We start from the raw sequence: 24,466 nt of genomic DNA, 5'->3' as shown, positions 1-24,466 counted from the left end.
ACAGTACTCCAGATGAGGCCTCATTTGTCCTGAACTGTTACATAGTGGTGTTGTGCACTTCTAAACTTCTGCTGCACTCCACTTGTATGGTAGTGAAGTGGTTTGTGAATCTAGCCCCATATGTTACAGAAGGACTTATTGTCTCTGCATAAGTAAGGTCAAAGCTAGCTTCACATTATAAGTACTTTGTCAGATCCTTGGGTAAAGGTGTTAGATAAATGTGTAGTACAGCATACTGGATTACATATATAGACATATATAGATATTTTCTGTGTGTGAAATGTGTGCATAGTTAAACAAAGGAATACATAAGGGTGTGGTATAGTATAAAGACTTTATCAGCATGACTAGTCGCTGTCCTCATAACTGGTGAAGCCATACGTGAGTTTTACAGATCGTTCCAAATTAGCTTTCAATAAAACCATCATGTATTTCTCTTTGTGCCACCTATTTTAGAAAAAAAAAACACCTACTGTAGGAATGGCTTGGGCAGGTATTTTTTAATTATACGCACTAGTTTTTGTATCCCTCCATCCTGACACCAAGTCCCTTTGTCACCATTAGTAGAACTATACAGGATTCAGAGGGAGCCATAAAACACTCCAAAATTACCTTTAATTCCTTTTCTGTACCTAAAGATGTCACGTTTTAAATTTCTAATATCTGTGGTCTTTCCAGGACTAAAAATGAGTGCTGAAGTTCTACTGGGAAGTTGAAAATCATGATCTCCCCTTTCCAATAGCATCGAGCTCTGCAGGGCTGCAAGATGTCAGGCTCTGAAGTCACGCTGTTTTTATCTGGAGAAAAGCTTTAACTGGTGTAGGGTTGATTCTTGTGCATCCTGAACCTTGAACAGGTGAAATATGGAGGAGGAAAAACATTTTTTTCTGGTGGATTGATATTACAAATCTATTTAAAGTTGCTTAGACTTTTAGAATTAGTCTTAGAGTGATGGATTATTGGGAAAAGGGCAGGAGTGCTGGTCAAAAGTGCATGATATCTGCATTCATGAGCTGACTCTGAAGTTTATCGTATTTCTTTGTAACTTATCACGATTATCAATTTCATATATGTACTATGTAGAAAAATATGTATCTAAACACAAACATAATATAAAATATATCTCGATATACAGTGATTGAGCTTTCTAGAAATAGATAACACAAGATATAGTACACAGTATGGTATTCTTCCCCAGTAGCAAAATAACCTGTGTTAATTATTAGGACAAAGGTGAAGGCTGAGCACGGTGTTATCAGTTTATATGATCTAAAGTTTTGTGCTAGGAATGAACTATTTTTAATACATTACATGTATTGCATGTCCTCCCCTTTTTGGTGTTACACATTGTGACAGTAGATTCACAGAAAATTCAGGGGGCTCGAGTGGAGTGGTAGAAAGGGGTTGATTCATAACAGTGGGTTTATATTTTTGGCAGTATTTCTACAAACTGAGCTCTGAAAAAAATCAAATTTATTTTCTTGTTTCTATATAACTAAGTGTCACGGAGTGTGGGGGAGTCCGGCCCTGCACCCCTCTTCCTGGGACCCACAGTGACTCTTAGCCAGCCAGTAAAACAGAAGGTTTATTGGACAACAGAAACACAGGTTACAGCAGAGCTTGCAGGCACAGTCAGGACCCCTCCATCGAGTCTTTCTGGGCTTTCAGGGTGCTTGGATCCTAGTTAAGATACCCTGAATTCCGCGCACACAGCCCCAAGACCAGACTCAAAAACTGCTTCCCTCCTGCCACTCCCTTCCTTTTGTTCCCCCTTCCCGGGCAAAGGTGTTGACCTTTCCCCTCCCTTACCTAGCTCAGGTTACAGCTCCGGTGTGGTCCATCCCCTAAAATCCTCCCCTGCTATCCCATTCCCCACACAGACAGTCCCTACTCCATCACATCTCTCCCCCCTTCGAGACTGAACTGAGCGGGGTCACTCTGCCCAGTGACCTGGGGAAGTTCAGGGCCCCCTCTCTGGGACAACGCGTCCGCAATCAGGTTGGCACTTCCCTTCACATGGACCACGTCCATGTCATAGTCCTGCAGGAGCAGGCTCCACCTCAGGAGCTTGGCATTGGCTCCTTTCATCTGGTGCAGCCAGGTCAGAGGAGAGTGGTCGGTGTACACGGTGAAGTGTCCCCCAAAGAGATATGGCTCTAGCTTCTTAAGGGCCCACACCATGGCCAGGCATTCCTTCTCGATGGCTGCATAGTTTTGCTCCCGGGGTAGCAGCTTCTTACTCAGGTACACGATGGGGTGTCTCTCCCCCTTTTCATCCTCCTGCATTAACACCGCCCCTACTCTCGCGTCTGAGACGTCGGTGAACACCATAAAGGGTTTGTCAAAATCTGGGTTTGCCAGAACTGGGCCACTAACCAGAGCCTCCTTCAGCACCCGGAAAGCCTCCTGGCACTGCTCAGTCCAGATCACCTTGACTGGCTTCCCCTTTTTGCACAGTTCGGTGATGGGGCCGGCTATGGCACTAAAGTGGGGCACGAACCTTCGATAGTACCCCGCCATCCCAATAAAGGCTTGGACCTGCTTTTTGGTTTGGGGAGCAGGCCAGTCTCTGATCACCTCCACCTTGGCTAGTTCCGGCTTCAGGTAGCCGCTCCCCACCCGATGGCCCAGGTAAGATACTTCAGCCATCCCCACCTTGCACTTCTCAGCCTTTACTGTTAACCCAGCTTTTCGGAGTCGGTCCAGGACTTGTTTAACCTGGGACATGTGGTCCTCCCAGGTCTGGCTGAAGACGCAGATGTCGTCAATATACGCCACGGCAAAACTCTCCATCCCCCTCAGTAGCTGATCTACCAGGCGCTGGAAGGTGGCTGGTGCTCCCTTGAGGCCGGAGGGCAGGGTCAGAAACTCGTAGAGCCCCAGAGGGGTGATAAAGGCCGATTTCAGCCTGGCATCTGCATCCAGCGGCACTTGCCAGTAGCCCTTTGTAAGATCCATAGTGGTGAGGTACCGAGCACCTCCCAGCTTGTCTAGAAACTCGTCAGGCCTGGGCATGGGGTAGGCATCAGATACGGTAATGGCATTGAGCTTTCGATAGTCCACACAGAACCGGATTGACTCATCCTTCTTGGGGACCAGCACCACTGGCGAGGCCCAAGGGCTGGAAGACGGCTGGATCACCCCCAAAGCCAGCATGTCCCTGACCTCTCTTTCAAGATCCTGGGCAGTTTTACCAGTGACCCGAAAAGGGGAGCATCTTATAGGGGGATGTGACCCGGTCTCCACCCGGTGGACAGTCAAATTAGTGCGTCCAGGCTGGTTGGAAAACAGCTGTCGGTATAGATGCAGCACCCCTCTGATCTCAGCGTGCCGGCCCGGGGTCAGCTGATCAGAGAGGGGAATCGCCTGCAGGGGGGAACCAGCTTTTGTCCCAGGGAATAGATCCACTAAGGGGTCATCTCCCTGCCCCTCCCAGTGTCCACACACGGCCAACACCACATTCCCCCTGTCATAGTATGGTTTCATCATGTTCACATGGTACACCCAACGGTGATGTGCCCGGTTTAACAGCTCCACCACATAGTTTACCTCATTCAGTTGCTTGATAACCTTGAAGGGCCCTTCCCAGGGGGCCTGGAGTTTGTTTCTCCTCACGGGGATGAGAACCATCACCTGATCCCTGGTGGCGAAGGCACGGGCCCACGCCGTGCAGTCATACCAGACCTTCTGCCTCCTCTGGGCTCGGGCCAGATTCTCCCTGGCCAAGCCCATGAGCTCGGCCAGTCTTTCCCGGAAGGTCAGGACATACTCCACCACTGACTCTCCCTCGGGAGTGGCCTTCCCCTCCCATTCGTCCCTCATCAGGTCTAGGGGCCCCCTTACCCGCCTTCCATACAACAGTTCGAAAGGTGAAAACCCGGTAGATTCCTGGGGTACCTTCCTGTACGCGAACAGCAAGTGAGGTAAGTACTTGACCCAATCCTGCGGGTGCTGGTTCATAAATGTTTTTAGCATCATCTTCAGCGTCTCGTTGAACCTTTCCACCAGCCCGTTGGACTGGGGGTGATACGCTGAGGCCCAGTTGTGCTGGACCCCACATTTCTGCCATAAGGACCGGAGCAGGGCCGACATGAAGTTGGACCCCTGATCCGTTAAGACCTCCTTGGGGAACCCCACCCGGCTGAAAATTGTCAGCAGCGCATCTGCCACTGTGTCTGCTTCAATAGAGGACAAGGCCACCGCCTCGGGGTAGCGAGTGGCAAAATCCACCACCACCAGGATGTATTTCTTCCCTGACCGGGTCGTCTTGCTGAGGGGTCCCACTATGTCCATGGCCACCTTCTGGAAAGGTTCTTCTATGATGGGTAAAGGCCTCAAAGCCGCTTTCCCCTAGTCCCGGGCCTTCCCCACCCTCTGGCAGGGGTCACAGGATTGGCAGTACTGTCGGACCTGGGTAAAGACCCCAGGCCAGTAAAAGTTCTGTAGCAGCCTCTGCCTGGGGCGCCGGATTCCCTGGTGCCCTGCGAGAGGGATGTCATGGGCCAGGTACAGCAGCTTGTGGCGAAACTTCTGGGGGACCACCAGCTGCCTCCTGATCCCCCATGACTCCACTTCCCCTGGGGGAGCCCATTCTCGGTACAGGAACCCCTTCTCCCACAGGAACCTCTCCTTGCAACCTCTCCTCATGGTCTGTACTGCACTGAGGTCAGCCCGGTCCCTGGGCTTCTGCAAGGATGGATCTTTCTGCAACTCGGCCTGGAACTCAGCAGCTGGGACAGGGATGGGGACCGGCTCTCTCTTGCTGGCTGGGTCTGAGGCCACAGCCTCTCTGAACCGTGCCCCTGGGCGTTCCCCACTCCCTGGGTTAGGATCCTGCACCTCGGGTCGAGTACCTTCCCCGTTGTCGGGGTGCAGTGCCCTTTGCCGACTCTGACTACGAGTCACGACCAGGGCACTCTGCGTGTTACTAGGCCAGTCCTCGATGTCCCCTCCCATCAACACGTCCGTGGGCAAATATCGGTGTACCCCCACATCCTTGGGGCCCTCCTTGGCCCCCCACTTCAGGTGTACCCTTTCCACAGGCACCTTGAATGGGGTCCCGCCCACGCCCCTCAGGGTCAGGTAGGTGTCAGGCACCATCCGATCTGAGGCCACCACCTCGGGCCGGGCCAGCGTCACTTCTGCGCCCGTGTCCCAGTACCCAGTGACCTTCCTCCCATCTACCTCCAGGGAAACAATGCACTTTTTCTGGAGGGGCAGCCCTGCGCCCACCCGGTAAACCAAAAAACCGGAGCCTGGAGCATCCACAGGTGGTATGTTGCCAGCCCCCCTTTCCTGGGACTGTAGCCCCTCCTCCGATTGGGTTTTTACCCAGTCCACCCTTTGCGGGTTGGGTCTGTTTGGTCTGTCCCTGAGCTTGGGGCACTGGGCCCATATGTGGCCTCGCTGGCCACAGCGATAGCAGCCCATGTCTCGTGAGTCCCCTTGAGTGGGTCGGAGGGACCTGACGCTGGATGTTCCCCTTTTGGGGGGGTTCTCCATAGGCCCCCTTTGGGAGGTCCCATGATAACTCTCTCTCTGCATTGAGGCAGGCCTGCTCCTTCGAGACTCCTCCCTGCCATCCCCTGCCCGACTGTCCACAAATTGGTCGGCCAGCTGGCCTGCATGCTGCGGGTTCTCCGGCTTCTGGTCCATCAACCACAGCCTCAAGTCGGACAGGCACTGCTCGTACAGGTGCTCCAGTATAAATAGGTCAAGCAGGTCCTCTTTAGTTTGGGCCCCAGCTGTCCACTTGCGGGCATACCCCTGCGCCCGGTTGACCAGTTGTAGGTATGTGACCTCACGGTTTTACGCTGGCTCCGGAACTTTTTCCGGTACATCTCAGGAGTCAGCCCAAACTCGCGGAGCAGGGCCTGTTTGAACAGTTTGTAGTCCCCTGCCTCTGCCCCTTTCAGTCGGCTGTACACCTCCACGGCTGTGGAGTCCAGTAAGGGGGTGAGAACTGCGATCCTGTCTGCAGGGTCAACCCTGTGCAGCTCGCAGGCATTCTCAAAGGCCGTCAGGAAGGTATCTATGTCCTCCCCCTCCTTACGCCGGGGCAGCAAGTGCTTATCAAAGCTCTTTGTAGGCTTGGGTCCCCCCTCACTCACCGCAGCCGGGGCCTCACTGCTCCTCAGCTGGGCCAGATCCAGCTCATGTTTACGCTGTTTCTCCTTCTCCTCCCGCTCATGTTTACGCTGGTTCTCCTCATGTTTACGCTGGTTCACCTTCTCCTCCAGCTCTCGCCTCTTTAACTCGAGCTCCTCCCGTTTCAGCTCCCTTTCATATTCCAGCCGTATCCGCTCCACAGATGCCGAGCGTCGCTTGGAGGATCCCCTGCTGGGGGGTGAGCTTCGCCGGGAGGCTCCCCTGCTGGCTGGGGGGGTCACGGTGCCCTCGGTATTCACTGGGCTCCTCCTCGCCCTTCCCCTAGGCCTAGGAAGGGGGGGTCTTGGGAAGCCCTCGTCCACCGGCTGACCACTCCCAGCGGGGACAGACACTGGTGCCTGTGCTGCATCTGCCCGGCTGCTTCCCTCAGAGACAGGGCTCCGTTCATTCATGCGGTCTCCCTCCTCCAGCTGGGCAATCAGCTTCTCCTTGCTGAGCCTCCCCGGGCGCAGCCCCCTCTGCTTGCACAGCTCCAGCAGGTCGCACTTGCGCCGCTTGGCATACATCTTCCTGCTGGGCACTCATAGGCCGGGGTGCTCGCCACTCCCCACAGTTTCCAGGAGGACCCCTAGTGCACCAGCCCTTCTTGAGGTCACCACCTCTCTGCCAGGGTCGAGCTGTAGTCTCCTCCGCCCCTGGGACCGCTCGCTGCAATCCCCCGGGGGACCCTGTTACTGCAAAGTCCTTCTCACTGGGCACACACTCCCAGGGGTTAATCACCCCTTTGTTTTACTGCTCCCCAGTCACTTACTACAGGAAGCGTCGTCCACGGGGTGCAGTATATCCCACCTCTGCCACCAGTTGTCACGGAGTGTGGGGGAGTCCGGCCCTGCACCCCTCTTCCTGGGACCCACAGTGACTCTTAGCCAGCCAGTAAAACAGAAGGTTTATTGGACAACAGGAACACAGGTTACAGCAGAGCTTGCAGGAACAGTCAGGATCGCTCCATCGAGTCTTTCTGGGCTTTCAGGGTGCATGGATCCTAGGTAGGATACCCTGAATTCCGCGCACACAGCCCCAAGCCCAAACTCAAAAACTGCTTCCCTCCTGCCACTCCCTTCTTTTTGTTCCCCCTTCCCGGGCAAAGGTGTTGACCTTTCCCCTCCCTTACCTAGCTCAGGTTACAGCTCCGGTGTGGTCCATCCCCTAAAATCCTCCCCTGCTATCCCATTCCCCACACAGACAGTCCCTACTCCATCACACTAAGAATGTTGTTCTGCAACAGTGTGTTGCTACTGTCCTTCTTCCAGGTAGGTCTGGATGTCTGGGAGCTAGGGACATGTTGTGATTTACAAACCACCATTAACTCTGCTTCTTGAACATTATTTCTATCACTTAAGGGAGTACAAGTTAATTCATACAGTCTTCAACTCCGTGTTTAAAAAAACCAAACAGCTGAGTAATTTAGTATCTGGATAATAAATCAGGAGCTGTTGAATTTAACACCAACCCCAAACCCCCAAAAATTATATTTTTTTCTCAGATACTTATGCAACAGATTAGCATAGTGGGGAAATACTGTGCTAAGCTCAAATCAATTGAGTGTCTTCCTTTTTCCAGACCTAGGTCTATGCAGCAAAGAATTATTTTGCATACTTTGAAGTAAAATCTTTTTTATTTTTGTATTTTAGGTACTACTGTAGCACTCATTATCCTAGCTTTGGGATTTTTGCTGTCAGCTCAGATCTCACCTCGAGTCACTCTTAACCCAACAGATCCTTCAGGTCAAAATTCTACTTGCACAAATTACAGGTGAGATTTCATGATCCTTTGTTTTTTAAATGTCTTCTGCAAGATTTTCCCCAATTTCTCAGGTGTTGCAACCCTATTAAAACACACAATGTTAATATTCAGTGAGTGCAAGGCTCTGACTAATTTTTTTAAATGTAAGCGGAGAATGCTCTTGCTGTTACTAGTCTGTTCATAGATGTTACACTGCACCACAACTGCGAGCTCTCCCCGAGAACATTTGTGCCCTTTATTTTACTGTTTTTTTTTAAAGGTTTCTGTCTTTTCAAATAGTGATAATTACAGACCCATTAATGATGAATTCAAAACAAACACAATCATGTTAACCTTTATCAATGGTGAATTGAACTTGCACTTTCATAGATAGCTCACATCCAGTCTTTGTTGTAAAAGATGAGTCATTTATTTAGAATGTTTTTCTAAAAAATATTCTATAATTTTCTGTATTTTGAGTTTTTGTTCGCTTTTTTCTCCCCTAGTAAATAAAATATCCAAACTGGTAAGATAGCAAAAATGGTGTCTTTCTGCATACCAGAATTTAGTAAAGACTAAGCATCTTCTGACTTGACTTACCTATTGATATGCACAGGATAACAATCTATAGCTAGTTTTTATCCCTTCGGAGACTGCAGTCTTGTATATGAGCTCTTCAGCATTCATTTGGCTGACAGGCTGGGAAATGTCAGTGTCCCACTGAGAAAAGACTACTTAAATGTGACTGAGCTCAAATGCTATAAAGGTTGAAACAATCCAGAATCTTTGCTTGACAAGTTAAGACTGCAGTACAAATGAGTTTTGTGTTTATTCTAGAAATGAGTGAATTGAATAATTTCTCAAACACAGTAAATATCCATGCAATTCAGTGTGCAGAATATTTGGGCACTAATATTCAGCTGTCTGTCCCTGCTATCTGCTATTCTGTCTCAGCAGCAGAACACAGGCTAATCAATTATTTTCTTCAGACTCTGTTTGAATTCTAATAAACTAACAGTGGATAACTAACTCCTAAGAAATATAGGAGGATTGTAGTGATGAGGACCTTCCTAGTGGGACCCTGGGAATGGGAGGGGAGGTTCTCAAAGATGTCAGAAGAGGTGGCAAGAAGTACATTTGGCTGCTATTCATTACCCCAGAAGTGAGTCTGGGGAGAGGAACTTCATAGCATCATGGGGAGTAGGTAGGATTTGGACATCTTTGAGAGAAAGTGTAATACAGATGCTGATAATCAACTTGAATTCAGGGCTTTGGATACCATCCATATATTAGATCCCTGAATGCAAATACAATCCCTTTATGTGTTCACTACCTCAGCAAAGAGTACATAAACTACTTTGCTTGGTTTTGATGGTTACCCATCCTCTTTCTCACATGGATCTAGTTAAGAGAGAGGAAAAAAAGAGTCTCCGAAAAAAATGGTCGCACTTTGCTGTGTGTGGAAGGAGATTAACAGTGAGATGCCTCAAGTCTCCATACTAGAACCAGTGCAGTCAGATCTGTGTTTGTCATTTGGAAGAGAGGTGAACAGTAAGTGGTGCAACATTTGCAGATGACAAAATTATTTAGGTTAGTCACATCTCAAGACTATGAGGTCCTTCAAAAGAATCTAACAAAGCAAAGTGATGTTCAACCTAATGCCAGATGAAATTTGATGCAGGCACATTCCAGATAATTCCCATTTGGAAGAATAATTTGAATTACTTGTACACATTATTGATTTTGGAATTAACTGTAACTGATATTATTATGGTGTAGACATCTCAATGTGCAGTTGCAGGCAAAAAAGGCAAACAAGATGTTAGACTATTAAGAAAGGGATGCCATTATATGAATCAATGGAATGCTTTCATCAGAATCTTTCAAAAAGTGGATATTAATAGAAGAGGTCTAGAGAAGGTGGAAAAAAAGGATTAGAATGAAAAACATCCATATGCGGAGAGATTGAAAAGACTAGAACTGTCTTTGCATAAAGATAATAGTGAACATGTTAAAGGTATATGAAATAGTGAATGGAATAAGAGAGAAGGTCTCGTGCTCCTATTTGTATTCTTGTAGCACAATTACAAGGAGACACACAATTAAACTAAAGACAACAAAGTTAAAACTAAAAAGCGGAAATGGTTTTCTACACAACACATACTTAACTTGTCGGCATTGGTGCCAATAATTTAGCAGAATTCAAAACAGGATTAGACATTTATATGAATAACCAGTATGTCTACACTTATATTATATAGAATAAAGTTGTATGTGGGATATCCATCCTCTTGACTCAAGTCATCAGCATATCACTAATTTCCTGAGATTAGAAAACATTCCCTCATAAGCGTGTTATCCATAACTGTGAATTTGTGTGTGGGGGGGGTGGGTCTTACTTCCTTCTCTGAAGTATATGATATCTGCCATTGTCACTCACTGTACCATGAAACCTCAGAGTTCCTGGCTCCTGCAACGAAGACAATAGGAATAGAAAATTAACATTTGTAGTGAGTTTTCAAGTGAAGAAAAAGCAATTAAAAAAACATCTGGTCTCCAGTGGAGTCCCTGGAGGAGTTCAGCTCCAACCTGTCTCTGTTCCAAACCTTTTAATCCACAAGTACAGAATCCAGGAGAACAGCTTCTATCTATTCTATGAAGTCTATTCATATAATAGACTTAATACACAGACTTCAGACTTGGTTCTACTCTGAAAAGTGGCTGTGTTAAAATGGCACCTTGTTACTGAGTAGCTTTGCTTCCTGTGTATTCAGAGTCCTATCACATGACTTCACTGGTTAAAATAAGTTTTAACTGCCTCTGCTCCTATTAGAAATGCAGAGCAGAAGAGAGAACTGGACTCTCTTCTTTCCAAGTTAAGAACATAAGAATGGCCATAATGGGTCAGACCAAATGGTCCTTCTAGCCCAGTATCCTTCCAACAATGGCTGGTGCTAGGTTCTTCAGAGAGAATGAACAGAACAGGGCAATTATCAAGTGGTCCATGCTCTGTCGTCTAGTCCCAGCTTCTGACAGTCAAAGGTTTAGGGACATGCAGACCATGGAGTTACATCCCTGACTGCCTTGGCTAATAGATGGAGGATCCCTGCCAGGACAGCTGCTTCAGTATCTCTCATTGATTAGACATCTCAGAGGTAATAAGAGGGGTTTAATAGGTGTTTCAAAAGCAAAAAAAATAACAGGACTTCAGGAAGGGTGCCAGCCATTAATGGAACAGGCTTGTAGCCACACTGGAGAACTCAGAGCCACTTTCAAAAATGCCCTCAGCTAATGGCCACACATGCAGGTATTGAAGCTAACCATACCCACCTAATTTTGACCTAGAGTTGGCCTATGAAGCAAACATCCAACTGTGGGTACATCTACACTGCCAAAAAAAAACCTGCGGCAGCAAGTCTCAGAGCCCAGGTCAGTGACTGGGGCTCACAGAACTGGTGCTGTGAGACTCAAAATAGCAGCGTAGATATTCCCACACATGTTGGAGCCTGGGCTCTGAGATCTGTCTCTCTCCCCAGGCATCAGAGCGCAGGCTGGTGGAAAGTCGACACTGATATTTTTAGCTTCGTAACAAGAGTCTGCGTCAGTTGGCCCGGGCTCTGAGACTCATGGCTGTGGGGTTGTGGGTTTTTTTGTTTTGTTTTGCAGGGTAGATGTATCGTAAGTGTTGGAAGTAAGATGCATGTTGGTGTGTGGGTGTGTTTCTAATACAGTCTGTAAAATAGTAAGTTGAACAAACTGTCTTAGCCACATATTCTGCTGGGAAACAAAAATTCCCTAGCACTGTACAGATTATGAATATTTTTTTTACGTTTGCACATCTGTTTTGTAGGATTGAGTGTGGTGTTTATGAAAGAAGCCTAAATATTACTCCACATGTCCCATTTGTCTGCTGATTGGTAAGAGCTGTATTCCCCAGCTCATATTTTGCAGATATTGCTAGGATAAGATTGAAGGTAGAACAGACTTAACCAATAAAAAACCCCACAATTGCTTTCCTTATTCAAAAGTAATTTCCATATGTGGGTGTTTTCTCTAAGGTAGCTTGGGGACAGTTGTCACCCCATAGAAGAGCTGTGCCACACACACTGATATTTGCATTTGGTTTATGAACAGAAAATATCAAAGGAGCAAAGGACTTTGGAGTGTAAATCAGTGCAGAATTTGACCTAACTCCTTATTTACAAGGATATGGTGAAGATCACATTCATATAAACTCTGGCAGGCTGCACTGTCCTTTAAATTCAACTTTCTATTCATAGCTGGAACTGGGCTGGGGTCATACTGGAAAAAATAAAAGGTGTAGGTCACCTCCCAAGCTCCTTCCTCAAATTCAAGTTGGCTCACAACCTGGGCTTCACTCACATAAGATGTCTAAAGAAAATGTCACTTACGGGTCATCTCTCTTCCTACAATGATGCATTGCTCAGTAGCAAAATCAATATAGACTGATAGGACTGGAACGGACCTCGAGTGGTCTTCTAGTCCAGTCCCCTGCACTCAAGGCAGGACTAAATATTATCTAGACCATCCCTGACAGGTGATTATCTAACTTGCTCTTAAAAATCTCCCATGATGGCGATTCCACAGTCTCCCTAGGCAATTTATCCAGTGCTTAACCACCCTTCCAGTAAGGAATATTTCCTAATGTCCAACCTAAACCTCCCTTGCTGCAATTTAAGACCATTGCTTCTTGTCCTATCCTCAGAGGTTAAAGAGAACAATTTTTCTCCCTCCTCCTTGTAACAACCTTTTATGTACTTGAAAACTGTTGTCATGTTTCTCCTTAGTTTCTTCTCCAGACTAAACAAACCCAATATTTTCAATCTTCCCTCATAAGACATGTTTTCTAGACCTTTAATCATTTTTGTTGCTCTCCTCTGGACTTTTTCAAATTTGTCCACATTTTTCTTGAAAGGTGGCACCCAGAACTGAATGCAATACTCCAGTTGAGGCTGTATCAGTGCAGAGCAGAGTGGAAGAATTATTTCTCATGTCTTACTTACAACACTCCTGCTAATGCATTCCAGAATGATGTTTGCTTTTTTTTGCAACAAATGTTACACTGTTCACTCATATTTAGCTTGTGACCCACTATGACCCCCCAGGTCCCTTTCCGCAGTGTTTCTTCCTAAGCAGTCATTTCCCATTTTGTATGTGTGCAATTGATTGCTCCTTTTTAAATGGCATACTTTGCATTTGTCATTATTGAATTTCATCCTATTTACTTCAGACCTTTTCTCCAGTTTGTCAAGATCATTTTGAATTTTAATCCTATCCTCCAAAGCACTTGCAACCCCTCCCAGCTTGGTATTGTCTGCAAACTTTAGAAGTGTATCTCTGCTCCATTATCTAAATCAGGGGCCTAAACTCAATTCACCTTAGGGCCAGTGCCAGTCCTCAGATCCTCCCAGCGGGCCAATAATGTCACTCATGCTGGCCAGAAGCTGCCACCCAAAACTCCACACCCCTCTGGGAGGGAGTTTGGGTGGGGGAGGAGGTCTGGGGTAGGGGATTGGGGTGCAGGTTCTGGGAAGTAGTTTGAGTGCAGAAGGGGTGAGAGGTTGGGCTCAGGGAGGGAGTTTGGGTGGGGGAGGGGTCTGAGGTGCAGGCTCTGGGATGGAGTTTGGGTGCTGGGTGCAGACTCTGGCCGTGGGTGGGAGTGCAGGAGGAGGGGATGAGGTTGCAGGCTCTGGGGGCAGGAGGGGGTATGTGGGAATGGGGTGGGGGTGCAGGCTCTGGGAGGGGGTGGGGGTGTAGCACTTACCTGGGACTCCAAGGCAGGGTGGGCCAGTGGCCTTCATGTGCTGCTGCCCCCAGGCACTGCCCCCACAGCTTCCCATTGTCCCCGGGGCGCTCAGGGCGGAGGAGCACACGGAGGCACATCCCCGCCCTGGGGCCGCAGGGAGGGGCCAGCAGACACGTGGAGCGAGCAGGCAGATGTCGCTCAGCTGCCTTGGGGAGTGGGGGGAGCGCCCAGGGGCGGCAGGTGGGGCCAAGGGAGAGACCCAGACCTAAACTGCTGGCTGCCCACGGGCCACATTGGGGAGGTTTGCGGGCCACAGATGGCCCACGGGCCAGGAGTTTGAGACCTCTGATCTAAATCATCGATAAAGATATTGAACAGAACCAGACCCATAACTGATCCCTGTGGGATCCCACTCAATATGCCCTTCCAACTTGACTGTGAACCACTGGTAACTACTCTCTGGGAATGGTTTTCCAACCAGTTATGCACCCACCTTATAGTAGCTCCATCTAGGTTGTGTTTCCTTAATTTGTTTAGAGAAAGGTCACTCAAAACAGTATGGACATCATCAAGGCTTCAGAAATGGCTTATATACCAGAGAGCAAGTTAGCAGTCTCCAAAAAATAAATTGGCTCAGAAAAAAAAAATTGGCTTTAAAATGAACTAACCAGATTTGGAAAGAGGCTGAGGTTCAGTAACACATATTAGCTCACTGCAATATCTTTCCCAGATCTTAACAAACCCTTAGAAAATCAAAGATCCAGTGGCTTGAGCACACCATCCATCTCTTCTCAGGGAAACAGACCCAGATTTGGCAGCCATTATTGTTACTTTGTTCCATTTTTCAGTCTCTCTTTTCTCCTTTCCTTCACTTCTCTCTCCTCTTTACGGTTCTCTGTTGTTTTTCCTTGACGGTTTGATCATCAGGTGCAGAAGAAATAATGCAGAGTTGCCTTTTGCCCAGATAATGTTTTTGTGCTTAGTACAACCTGCAATTTGAAACTGACAGTGGTTGTGTCCATCCGTGTCAGGTTAACTTTTAAATACAGACATTACTTTACCTCTGTATTTGGCATTGAATGAATACTGTGTCCAGTTCTGGTGTCTGCAATTCAAGAAGAGGATGATTATTTGGAGAAAGTTCAGAGAAGAGCTGCAAGAATAATCAAAGAAATAGAAATCATGCCTTATATGCGGAATCAATTTACCTTAACAAAGAGAGAGTTAAGGGGTGACATGATCACAGTCTGTGAGTACCTTCCTGGGGAACAAATATAATAGAGGGCTCTTCAGTCTAGCAGTTAAAGGTATAAAACAATGTAATGGTTGGAAGTTGAAGCGAGACAAATTCAGACTGGAAGTAAGGTATACATGTTTAACCATGAGGGAAATCAACAATTGGAACAATTTCCCAAAGGTTAGGGTGGATTCTCCATCACTGGGAATTTTTAAATCAAGATGTGGATATTATTCTAGAAGATATGCTCTAGTTCAAACAAGAATTATTTGGGGGAAGTTCTGTGGGCTGTGTTATATGTCAAGGTATTATTCCCACTTTGAACTTTAGCATCCAGAAAGTGGGGACCTGCATGTACCCCTCTAAACTTAATTCCTAGCTTAGATCTGATAGCTTGCCACCATCCAGAAATTCCAGTGTCTGGTACACTCCCTGTCGACCCAAACCCCTTGGGTCTTAAAACAAAGGGAAATAAACCATTTCCTCTCCTTTCCCCCCTCCCAGACTTCCCTGAGATATACACTGATCCAAACTCCTTGGATCCTAAAACAGAGAGGAATTAACCTTTCCCCCCACTCCTTCCTTTTCCCCCACCAATCCCTGGTAAGTTCAGACCCAATCCCCTTGAGTTTCACACAAGGGAAAAAAATCAATCAGGTTCTAAAAAAAGAAAGCTTTTAATTAAAGAAAGAAAAAAGTAAAAATTATCTCTGTAAAATCAAGGTGGAAAATGTTTATAGGGTCTAAGCTTATACATAGACTAGAGGGACTCTATCCCTCGTAGCCTAAGTTACAAGTTGCAGCAAACAGAGGTAAAATATCCTTCTAGCAAAATACACATTTGCAAATAAAGAAAACAACCATAAAGACTAATCCGCCTTCTATCTAGTACTTACTATTTTGAACATGAGAGACTGTTTTAGAAAGACTGGAGAAAGATCTGGTTGCACGTCTGGCCCCTCTTAGCTCCAGGAGAGAACAAAGAACAAAACAGCACAAAATGAAGACTTCCCTCCACCAAGATTTGAAAGTATCTTGTCCCCCGATTGGTCCTTTGGTCAGGTGTCAGCCAGGTTCACTGAGCTTGTTAACCCTTTACAGGTAAAAGAGACATTAACCCTTAACTATCTGTTTATGAAAACCTTCCTGGGGAACAAATATAATAGAGGGCTCTTCAGTCTAGCAGTTAAAGGTATAAAACAATGTAATGGTTGGAAGTTGAAGCAAGGCAAATTCAGACTGGAAGTAAGGTATACATGTTTAACCATGAGGGAAATCAACAACTGGAACAATTTCCCAAAGGTTAGGGTGGATTCTCCATCACTGGGAATTTTTAAATCAAGATGTGAATATTATTCTAGAAGATATGCTCTAGTTCAAACAGGAATTATTTGAGGGAAGTTCTATGGCCTGTGTTATACAGGAGGTCAGATTAGATGATCACAATGGTCCTTTTTGGCCTTGTAATTTATTAATGTATCTATGAATGTAACTCTTCAGCTCACATCATTGTGGGTACACTATCTCAGTGCAAGAACTTTCAGAACTGGTTGCCTTCAGTGTTCATTTAAGGTAAAGGAGCCAATCTGCTGTACCCAGCACATGGATATTGTTGCGTTCATCCTTGCCTGAGTCATCCTTACACAATTCATCTTCCTAATCTCATCAAGTGAGTGTGCATCACTGACTAAGATGAAGGCATTCATGCTTAATAATATTATACATTAGTTATATTACACAGTTAATAACTGTAAGTATTTAATAGTAATCAATAATTGTATTTATAAAGCACCCACTCATACAAAAGCTCTCTGCGTGCTGAACAACAATCATAAAAACAAATTTTCATTAAGTGAAAAGTAACATATGTTTGAGTTCAACAATAAAATAGCATTGTCTTTAGTCTTTTGAAGAACCTAGTAAAACAAACAATTTAAATTTGTTTTAGCTGGAGTTCATACTTTGGGATCCTGTCAGTGAGTATGGAAAACAGTAGCTATTGGAGCTTACATCTGCCCCAGCTAACCCAAATTCATAGCTATGAGTTATTTACAATGCAGTGATCAGGATTTGTAGAGCTGTGATTTACAGATATTGCAGACCTCGTATCCTTTAAAATATTATTCCTGTTTTATTTTTCTGATATTGAAGAGACGGTGCTACCAGACATCCTAATAACTGAGAATTGGTGATAAACACAGGGATTGCTTTCCTCTCCAATGCCCAAAAGAACTAAAAGTAAATTGAGGGACAAATCTGTGTTCCAGAATACTTTTGCCTGCTCTAGTCAAAATTTAATTAAAATTCTAGTGGAGCGCTCATGCTGTAGAACTGAAGAATGACCTTAGTACAAATCCGGAAATTGGTTAAGTAGGAAAAGCCATTTCAGGTGTTGGCATTTAACCTTTTGCTAGCATGTTGCTGCTCGAAATCAAACCTGATACTGTAACTTAAAATCCTAGGGGGCAGAAAGGTCCATTTCAGAAGAATGTGTAGGGCATCCTTCCAATTAGTAATGAATGTTGTGTGCAAAACTCCTTTCATGTCACACTGAAAACACAGAGCTTGATAGCTATCCATTTGAAACAGTTGTGACTAACCTGATCCAAAGACCACTGAAGAACTTTTCCATTGACTTCAGTGGACTTTGGGTCAAGACCTGTATAAATGGGGGAACATCCAGTTATTTCCACTATTCAGTAGAGTATCTCTGGCACTTTCATTTTCATTCCCTAGGAGTTATTTTTTAAAATATGTTAATCACAAACAAGGGTTACAAAAGTAATACTCTAAAGGTCATTTGTGAAACCTCCTCCATATGTGGGATCATTATAGTATACATGCTCTGTACATTTTAGTCACGAGAGGGTGACTTTACACACACTTTTTTTTTTTTGTATAGATACTATGTGTGTTCCTATCAAAGGCCTCTGTACAATAAATTCAGTGGTTGTAATTATTTATATTACCGTAGCACCTAAAAACCCTAGTAATGGACTAGGACTCTGTTGTGCTAGGCACTGTACAGATGGCCCATGACTCAGAGTGCTTACACTCTAAGACAAGAGACTACTGATGGATTCAGACAGGAGGTGGAGCACAAGGAAACGGTGGGATAATATTGGTCAATATAATAGGCAGCAGTCTGAGCACACCAGCTGGCTAACCATTGTCAAGTTTGTTTTTGTAGACATCACAGCCAGGAAGGATTTTGAAGATGGATAATGAGTTAGTTTTGCAGACTGTTATAGGCATTAGGGGCATCATGGGAGAAACCAGGAAGATGCTTTTTTTTAAATTTAACAAAGGCGCAATGGAGGCTGGCATCATGGGACAACTGGAGATAGGAGCAGACATCTTCATAGTGAATGAGAGATGGTATGTAGAGTGGTGTTAGGCTGGGAAAGCCTTGAAAGTAAAGACAAGATGTGTATGTTTGATGCAATAGAGAAGGGAGAGCCAATTCAGGGATGCAAAGAGAGGGGCAACAGGCTAGGACTGTTATCTTTGCAGCAGCATTCTGGAAATGAACCAGGCAAGATTGCATTTGTCAAGGCTAAGGGAAAAGGATGTTGCAGTAATTAAGATGCGAGGCAGTGAGAATCAAGACAAGAGATGTAGCCCCCTGAGTGGATAGAAATGACCATATCTTTGAGGTGTGATGCAGGAAGAATCAGCAAGATTTATACATTGCTTGGATATGAGGACCTAGAAGGAGCTACAAATCTAAGATAATGCTTAGGTTGTGAGACTGAGTGACAGGCAGGATTGTAGTGATGTTCACCGTGATCAAGAAAGGAGAAAATGAGGAGGTCGTGGAGTGGGAAGATTAAGAGCTCTGTTTTAGCCATGTTGTGCTTGAGGTGACAGTTGGACATCCATGAGGAAATGTCAGAGAGCACACCGAGATCTTAGTTGGACAGAAGGAGACAGGTTTGGAGTAGAAAAAGTAGGTTTGAGAGTCATCAGCACAGAGATGGTAGCTGAATTTGTTTTGTGTATGAAATTATGAAGAGATAAGGTACACAGGGAAAAGAGAACCAATTATAATAACTGGTTATTTGTATTACAGTAGTGCCTAGAGGTCCTAATCCTGGATCAGAGGCCCATTGTGCTAGGTGCTGTACAAAGACAGCCCTTGCCCCAGTTACTTACAGTATAACTTATAGTCTGTTCAGAGCTGTTAATATATTATTTTTGAACTCCATGGTCTCCAGCTTACTATAATAGCTTTTTCTTATTCCATGTGTTTCATATTGCAGATGGTAGCCTCCATCATTATTCTGTGACGTTCTACACTGTGAGGGAGATCCACAGTCAGATAGATCTTTTCCTTTAACTTCTATAATTTCATGTGGAAATATTTGGAGATGCTTGGGAAGGTTTATTAGGAATTTGGGTGATTCTCGGGAAGTCAAGTGGGTAGAGACCTGGAACAGGAGCTCCTGGATTGGCCAGAGTAAAATCAGGACATAAGTCTATGAGAGGTGGTGTGGTTTGGGGGAACTGGGGCTTGTAGTGGATGGAAGAAGTAAATCAGGGCTGAAAGAAATCTTTTCAGAGCAGTGGCAGAATTTGCACTGGCATGTGAAGGAAACTGCAGCTTGCAGAAGGGGAGTGGGGGAGGAATGCTGGAATTCTGCTGAGGTAGAGAGGAAGCAGGAGAGAGGATGAGGTCTGAGAAGGGGATATGCATAAGTTTCCAGCAGATGACCTGAAGCCGTGTATATCTTCCAGGTGAGCATCCTCACTTCTCATTGAAATCAATGAGAATTGTAGATGCTCATTAACTTCAGGAAGGGCTCAGCTCTTTACTGGACCAAGATCCTTGTAAAGTTTGAAGTGAATTAGGCATAACTCCTTACCTTATGCTCAGGGTTTAACTGATCGCCATATTTTGGGTCGGGAAGGAATTTTCCTCCAGGGCAGACTGGCAGAGGCCCTGGAGGTTTATCACCTTCTTCTGCAGCATGGGGCACGGGTCACTTGCTGGAGGATTCTCTGCACCTTGAGGTCTTTAAACCACAATTTGAAGATTTCAATAACTCAGGCATAGGTTAGGGGTTGGTTACAGGAGTGGGTGGGTGAGATTTTGTGGCCTGCGTTGTGCAGGAGGTCAGACTAGATGATCATAATGGTCCCTTCTGACCTTAATGTCTATGAGGTAAAAGCTACATAGCTCTTAAGCTTCACAGCAGAACTTCTTAAGGTGTACAGGGGAGAGGTTGCCTTGTGCAGACATTTTAAAGTTTGTAGGACAAGGCTATTGGTGACTAACCTAGCACTTACATAGTATGGAATATTGAATTTAAAATGACTTAATTAAAAAAGAATCCTAGGAAATTTCATTAGAAAACAAAGTTGAAAGTGTTAAGATTGCCCAGTTAATCACTCAGAAGTAAAAAAAAAAAAAAAAAAAAGGACAAAATTACATTATATATTATCCTAATATTTTGTATAATTTTAGCTACACAAGTGTAACACCTTGAAGAACTGAGTGCTTTTCTGTGCATGCCAAACAGCCCTGTGATTCCTTGGCTTTTGACTGCTCAACAGAGCAACCTTAACATTCTCCCTGTGTTGCTTTTTAATGGAATATAATCTAATTAAATTTAAATATTTAATTATTTAGTGTCAAGATTTAGGTTTATCTTTGGAAGCAACACAGGGATAATCAGAAATACTAAGTATGTACTAATTTCTTGCCTGAGGTAATTAAGGGAAGTAACTGTATTAATGCGGTTACATGACAGGAGCATTGCCTGCTTCTACTTACAGAATGCTTTGCTCCTCTGGGTGGGTGACTGTGTACTCTGCCCATGTGGTAGGATAGTACAAAACCATATATTAACTAAAAGGGAACTATTAAGCCCAGAATAGATTTTGAGGCCCTGTCTTGATTTTCTTAAACAGACAACAAGAGAATATTAATATTGGTCTGTAATCGGTCTCTGGAAAGGATTGGTGAGGATAAAAGTATTCAGAAGACAAAGTTGAAAATTCAGCATAAACTGTAGAAAGAACTCAAAAATCTTAAAATAAATCAAAACTGAACAATCCCAAATCTGAGGATCAGAGCAAAAGAAACTGGATAATTCACTTGTCAAAAAGAGAAATGATATCCATAGAACAAGCTCCCTGAAAAAAGGCCTTTACTGCTAAGTCATGCCACAAAAAACTGACATTGTACAATTTGCATTTCAAATTAAGGTGCTTCTGAAGCACACAGAAAAGGCAAACTGACAAGGACTTTGCAGAAAGTTCATGCATGAGGTGTAATGTCTAACAAATACAAGTACAGAACTCCCTGCAGTGGAAAAAAGTGAGGAAAGAAGCAATTGCAGAACTTAAAGTGAATAGTAACTGAATCCTACTCACCCTGGGAGAATAGGGAGATATAGTCACACTTTATCTCTAGTTGAACTAAATTTGTTTTTTAATGGTAGAAAAATCCTGTCTATCTGAGTAACAGAAAAGCTGTATGTAACTGGCCCCAACAGGCTCTCTCACAAGTGATTTCCTATTGTGAAACAGCATTCTCCAAAGCTAATTTCATAATAAAATAAAGGTTGCTTCCAAATGATTTTCAGTTTTGAAGTTGTAGTATTTAAAAACTGAATGGTTGCCTTTTTCTGTTGCAAGTGTCCTAAGCGGTGAATGGCTTTTCAATTTTTAAAGATTTTTTTTATCTCTTTTCCTTTTCTCCCTAGATTTCCTCTCCCTCCCATTATTCCATCCCATTCTTTGTCCTTCTCTTCTCTCTCTTTTCATCTCAACCCTTCGCTTTTATTCCGTCCTTTTGTGCTTTAAAAGGCCCTCAACACATGTTGAGTGCTATAAAGTAAGTCAGCCCAGTTTTCAAATCTGTTTGACCAATTCTTGTTCTGATGAGAACATAGTAGCATTGGTTAAAAAAAAATTCCTGTTACAGCAGAGTCTTGAAATCCAGGTAATATAAGGGCCCCAGTTATACCTGTCCATGAACCATATCATCCCCACCACAGACACCTGGCTGAAAGGCAGTCCCCAGTGGATGTAGCCAGTCTCTGTGGCTCTCTCCCTGCAGCCACTTGCGTATGAGTCAGGACAAAGAGGAGTAGCAGGTGCATGCTGTGCTTCAGCTGGTGTATGGTTCCTTGGGGACCATTGCCGATGGCACAAGTTAGGGGCTAGCACAGAAAATCAGGGAGCTGTAACTGGTTGTTCTCATTTTCACCCCTCTCCTAGGCCACCCTGGATGGCTGTGTGGAAGAGGGGAGCCATCCTTTATAGGCAGAGCCAGTGAGGCACCTCTCCTGCTCTCCCAGGGGCTCCCACAGCTTTCTAGTGATACAAGGATGTGGTTACTGGAGTAGCTGCTACAGCACAGGGACAACAGCTCCACCTGATCCTGGCTTAGATGCAAGCTGTCTATGAGGTAGAGCTCTGCAGAGAAAGACCATTCCGTTTCACAGAGAGTTTCAGTATTGCAGAATTTGGCACTTCCAGGCTGCTGCTGCTAGTCATCCCACCTGGCAAGCTGAAGGGAAGCCAGGAGCCTGCAAACCCTGACTAACCTGGAAGCCTCAGCCCTTGAGAGCTCTGTCTTCCAGTTTCCCATTTTGCCATCAGACCACCAGGCACTCTGATGAGGAACTGGAAGCCTTGGGAACTCTGTCCCGTGGCAGCACACCTGGAGAGTTCCGTTAGAGCTGGGATCCTGAAAGCCCTTGGAGTCCCACTATGCGGCAGCCTGGGAGATTTGGACCTTGGGAGTTGGGGCTTCCAGACTCTTTACTCCATCTTAGCCTGCCTGGCAGGCTGCCGAGGGGCCATGCTGGCAAACTGGCAGGCAGCCAGGCAGCTTTTGAAACCTTCCTGGTTGGCATGGTCCTGTTGCAGCTTTGTTGAAAATGGAATCATCTCCATGAAATGGTTTGATTTCAACATATTGGCTTTCTCTGAGGAAAAAAATGTTCCACTGAAGAATTTCTGACCAGCTGTATTCGGGAGCATCAGTGAAGGCTATTGTGGAGATGGCACCACTTTATCGCCTCCCCAGTGCTTTAGGTTAAAAGAGAGGGACCCATTCAGGGAACACGTTTCAAATTGTAATCAAATACTAGTTTTCTTCTTAACACAGTTACCCTTGTGGGCTACAGTGTAGTGTCTTGAAGGCCCCTGGTTGGACACCACTGTTCTGTGGGTTGGGTTTTGAATATGTCAATCGTTGCAGTGTGTATTTGCAATTCCTTGGGAGTTGAATCCATGCACACAGCTCTGGTATACATTTGAGTATTCTTTGGGGTTACTGGTGAAATTTAAGAATGCTGGGGTCCATACTGATATCTACTAAAGCAATAAAGGTTATGATGTTCACAGTACTTTTTTGTATGTTATGTGTAAGCCACATCACTGTGCCTAAATACATAATATGTGAGTAATATACTATATGACATAAGGTTGCAAGACCATTTCCATTTTAAGATCTCTTTAAAAACCCCTTCTATCTTTGTTACAATAACTTATTTTGGCCTGCAAACTCTTAGGTATATTCCATGCCAAAGTGATTTTTATGGGGCATAAAATTTAAAGCAAATCATCTACACAAATTCAAGGTGTTAATGCTCTTAATTTTCCATTTCTCTTCCTCACCTACTCCTTTCAGCCTATCTTTCCAATCCCTTTTTACTTCTTGTTAACTGGTATAGCTTAGTCTGCTGTACTGTAAAAAAGTTTTAATATATTCATGGTGTATACCAGGGGTCAGCAACCTTTCAGAAGTGGGGTGCCGAGTCTTCATTTATTCACTCTAATTTAAGGTTTCGCATGCTGGTAATACATTTTACTGTTTTTAGAAGGTCTCTTTCTATAAGTCTGTACTATATAAGTAAACTATTATTGTATGTAAAGTAAATAAAGTTTTTAAAATGTTTAAGAAGCTTCATTTAAAATTAAATTAAAATGCAGAGCTTTCCCCCCGTCCCTGGACTAGTGGCCAGAACCCGGGCAGTGTGAGTGCACTGAAAATCAGCTCGCGTGCCACAGGTTGTCTACCCCTGGTGTAGAGTTTCAAGAGAATAAACTACTCGACTTTACTCAGTCTTCTTATTGGAAAAAGCTATAAATTATCTTCCTAGATGCAATCAGTGCAAAAATTCAGCTTCTCCAATAACACAGTGCAGGGAGGAATGCAAAATGTTCTGAAACAGCAAGTCACCTGCAGTACCTAAAACTTAATTGTAAATTACGTCTGAAAAGATTTAAGTCTTTTCTCCACTAGATTTCTAGTTCTCCTCTGGCACAGACTGATCTTCCCTCAAAGACTTACGGTCAAACCCTGACACAATGTGAATTCGTGTAACTCATGGAATTCATGTAACTCATTTCTTCATGGAATTCCTGGTCCAAGAATAAATGGCTATAAAATGGTAGTCATTTGACTTTCCGTTGGAACACAGCTCAAGGTTACAGGCAGATGAAATGGAACGAAATCATTAAGGTGGGGCTTCAGGCAAGCCATGGAAAAGAACTGTGGTCTGTTTTTACAAATGTATTTAAGCTGTGCTAGATAACTGTAGCCTCTGTTTCTG

General features: G+C 44.8%; 1 protein-coding gene across 1 annotated transcript in view; it reads left to right on the top strand.

Moving 5' to 3' along the window:
* The window catches only part of SLC2A13 (solute carrier family 2 member 13), a 346,965-nt gene that overhangs the window by 228,261 nt on the left and 94,238 nt on the right, over positions 1-24,466 (top strand). The window contains exon 6 of the mRNA XM_030534907.1: positions 7,800-7,920. Within this exon, the coding sequence (XP_030390767.1) occupies positions 7,800-7,920 (121 nt within the window). The remainder of the gene's footprint in view (positions 1-7,799; positions 7,921-24,466) is intronic.

The sequence above is a fragment of the Gopherus evgoodei genome, chromosome 1 (genome assembly GCF_007399415.2).
Source record: "Gopherus evgoodei ecotype Sinaloan lineage chromosome 1, rGopEvg1_v1.p, whole genome shotgun sequence".
Lineage (NCBI taxonomy): Eukaryota > Metazoa > Chordata > Testudines > Testudinidae > Gopherus > Gopherus evgoodei.
Note: the sequence above shows the minus strand (reverse complement) of the source record. Positions and strands in the feature narration are given on the sequence as shown.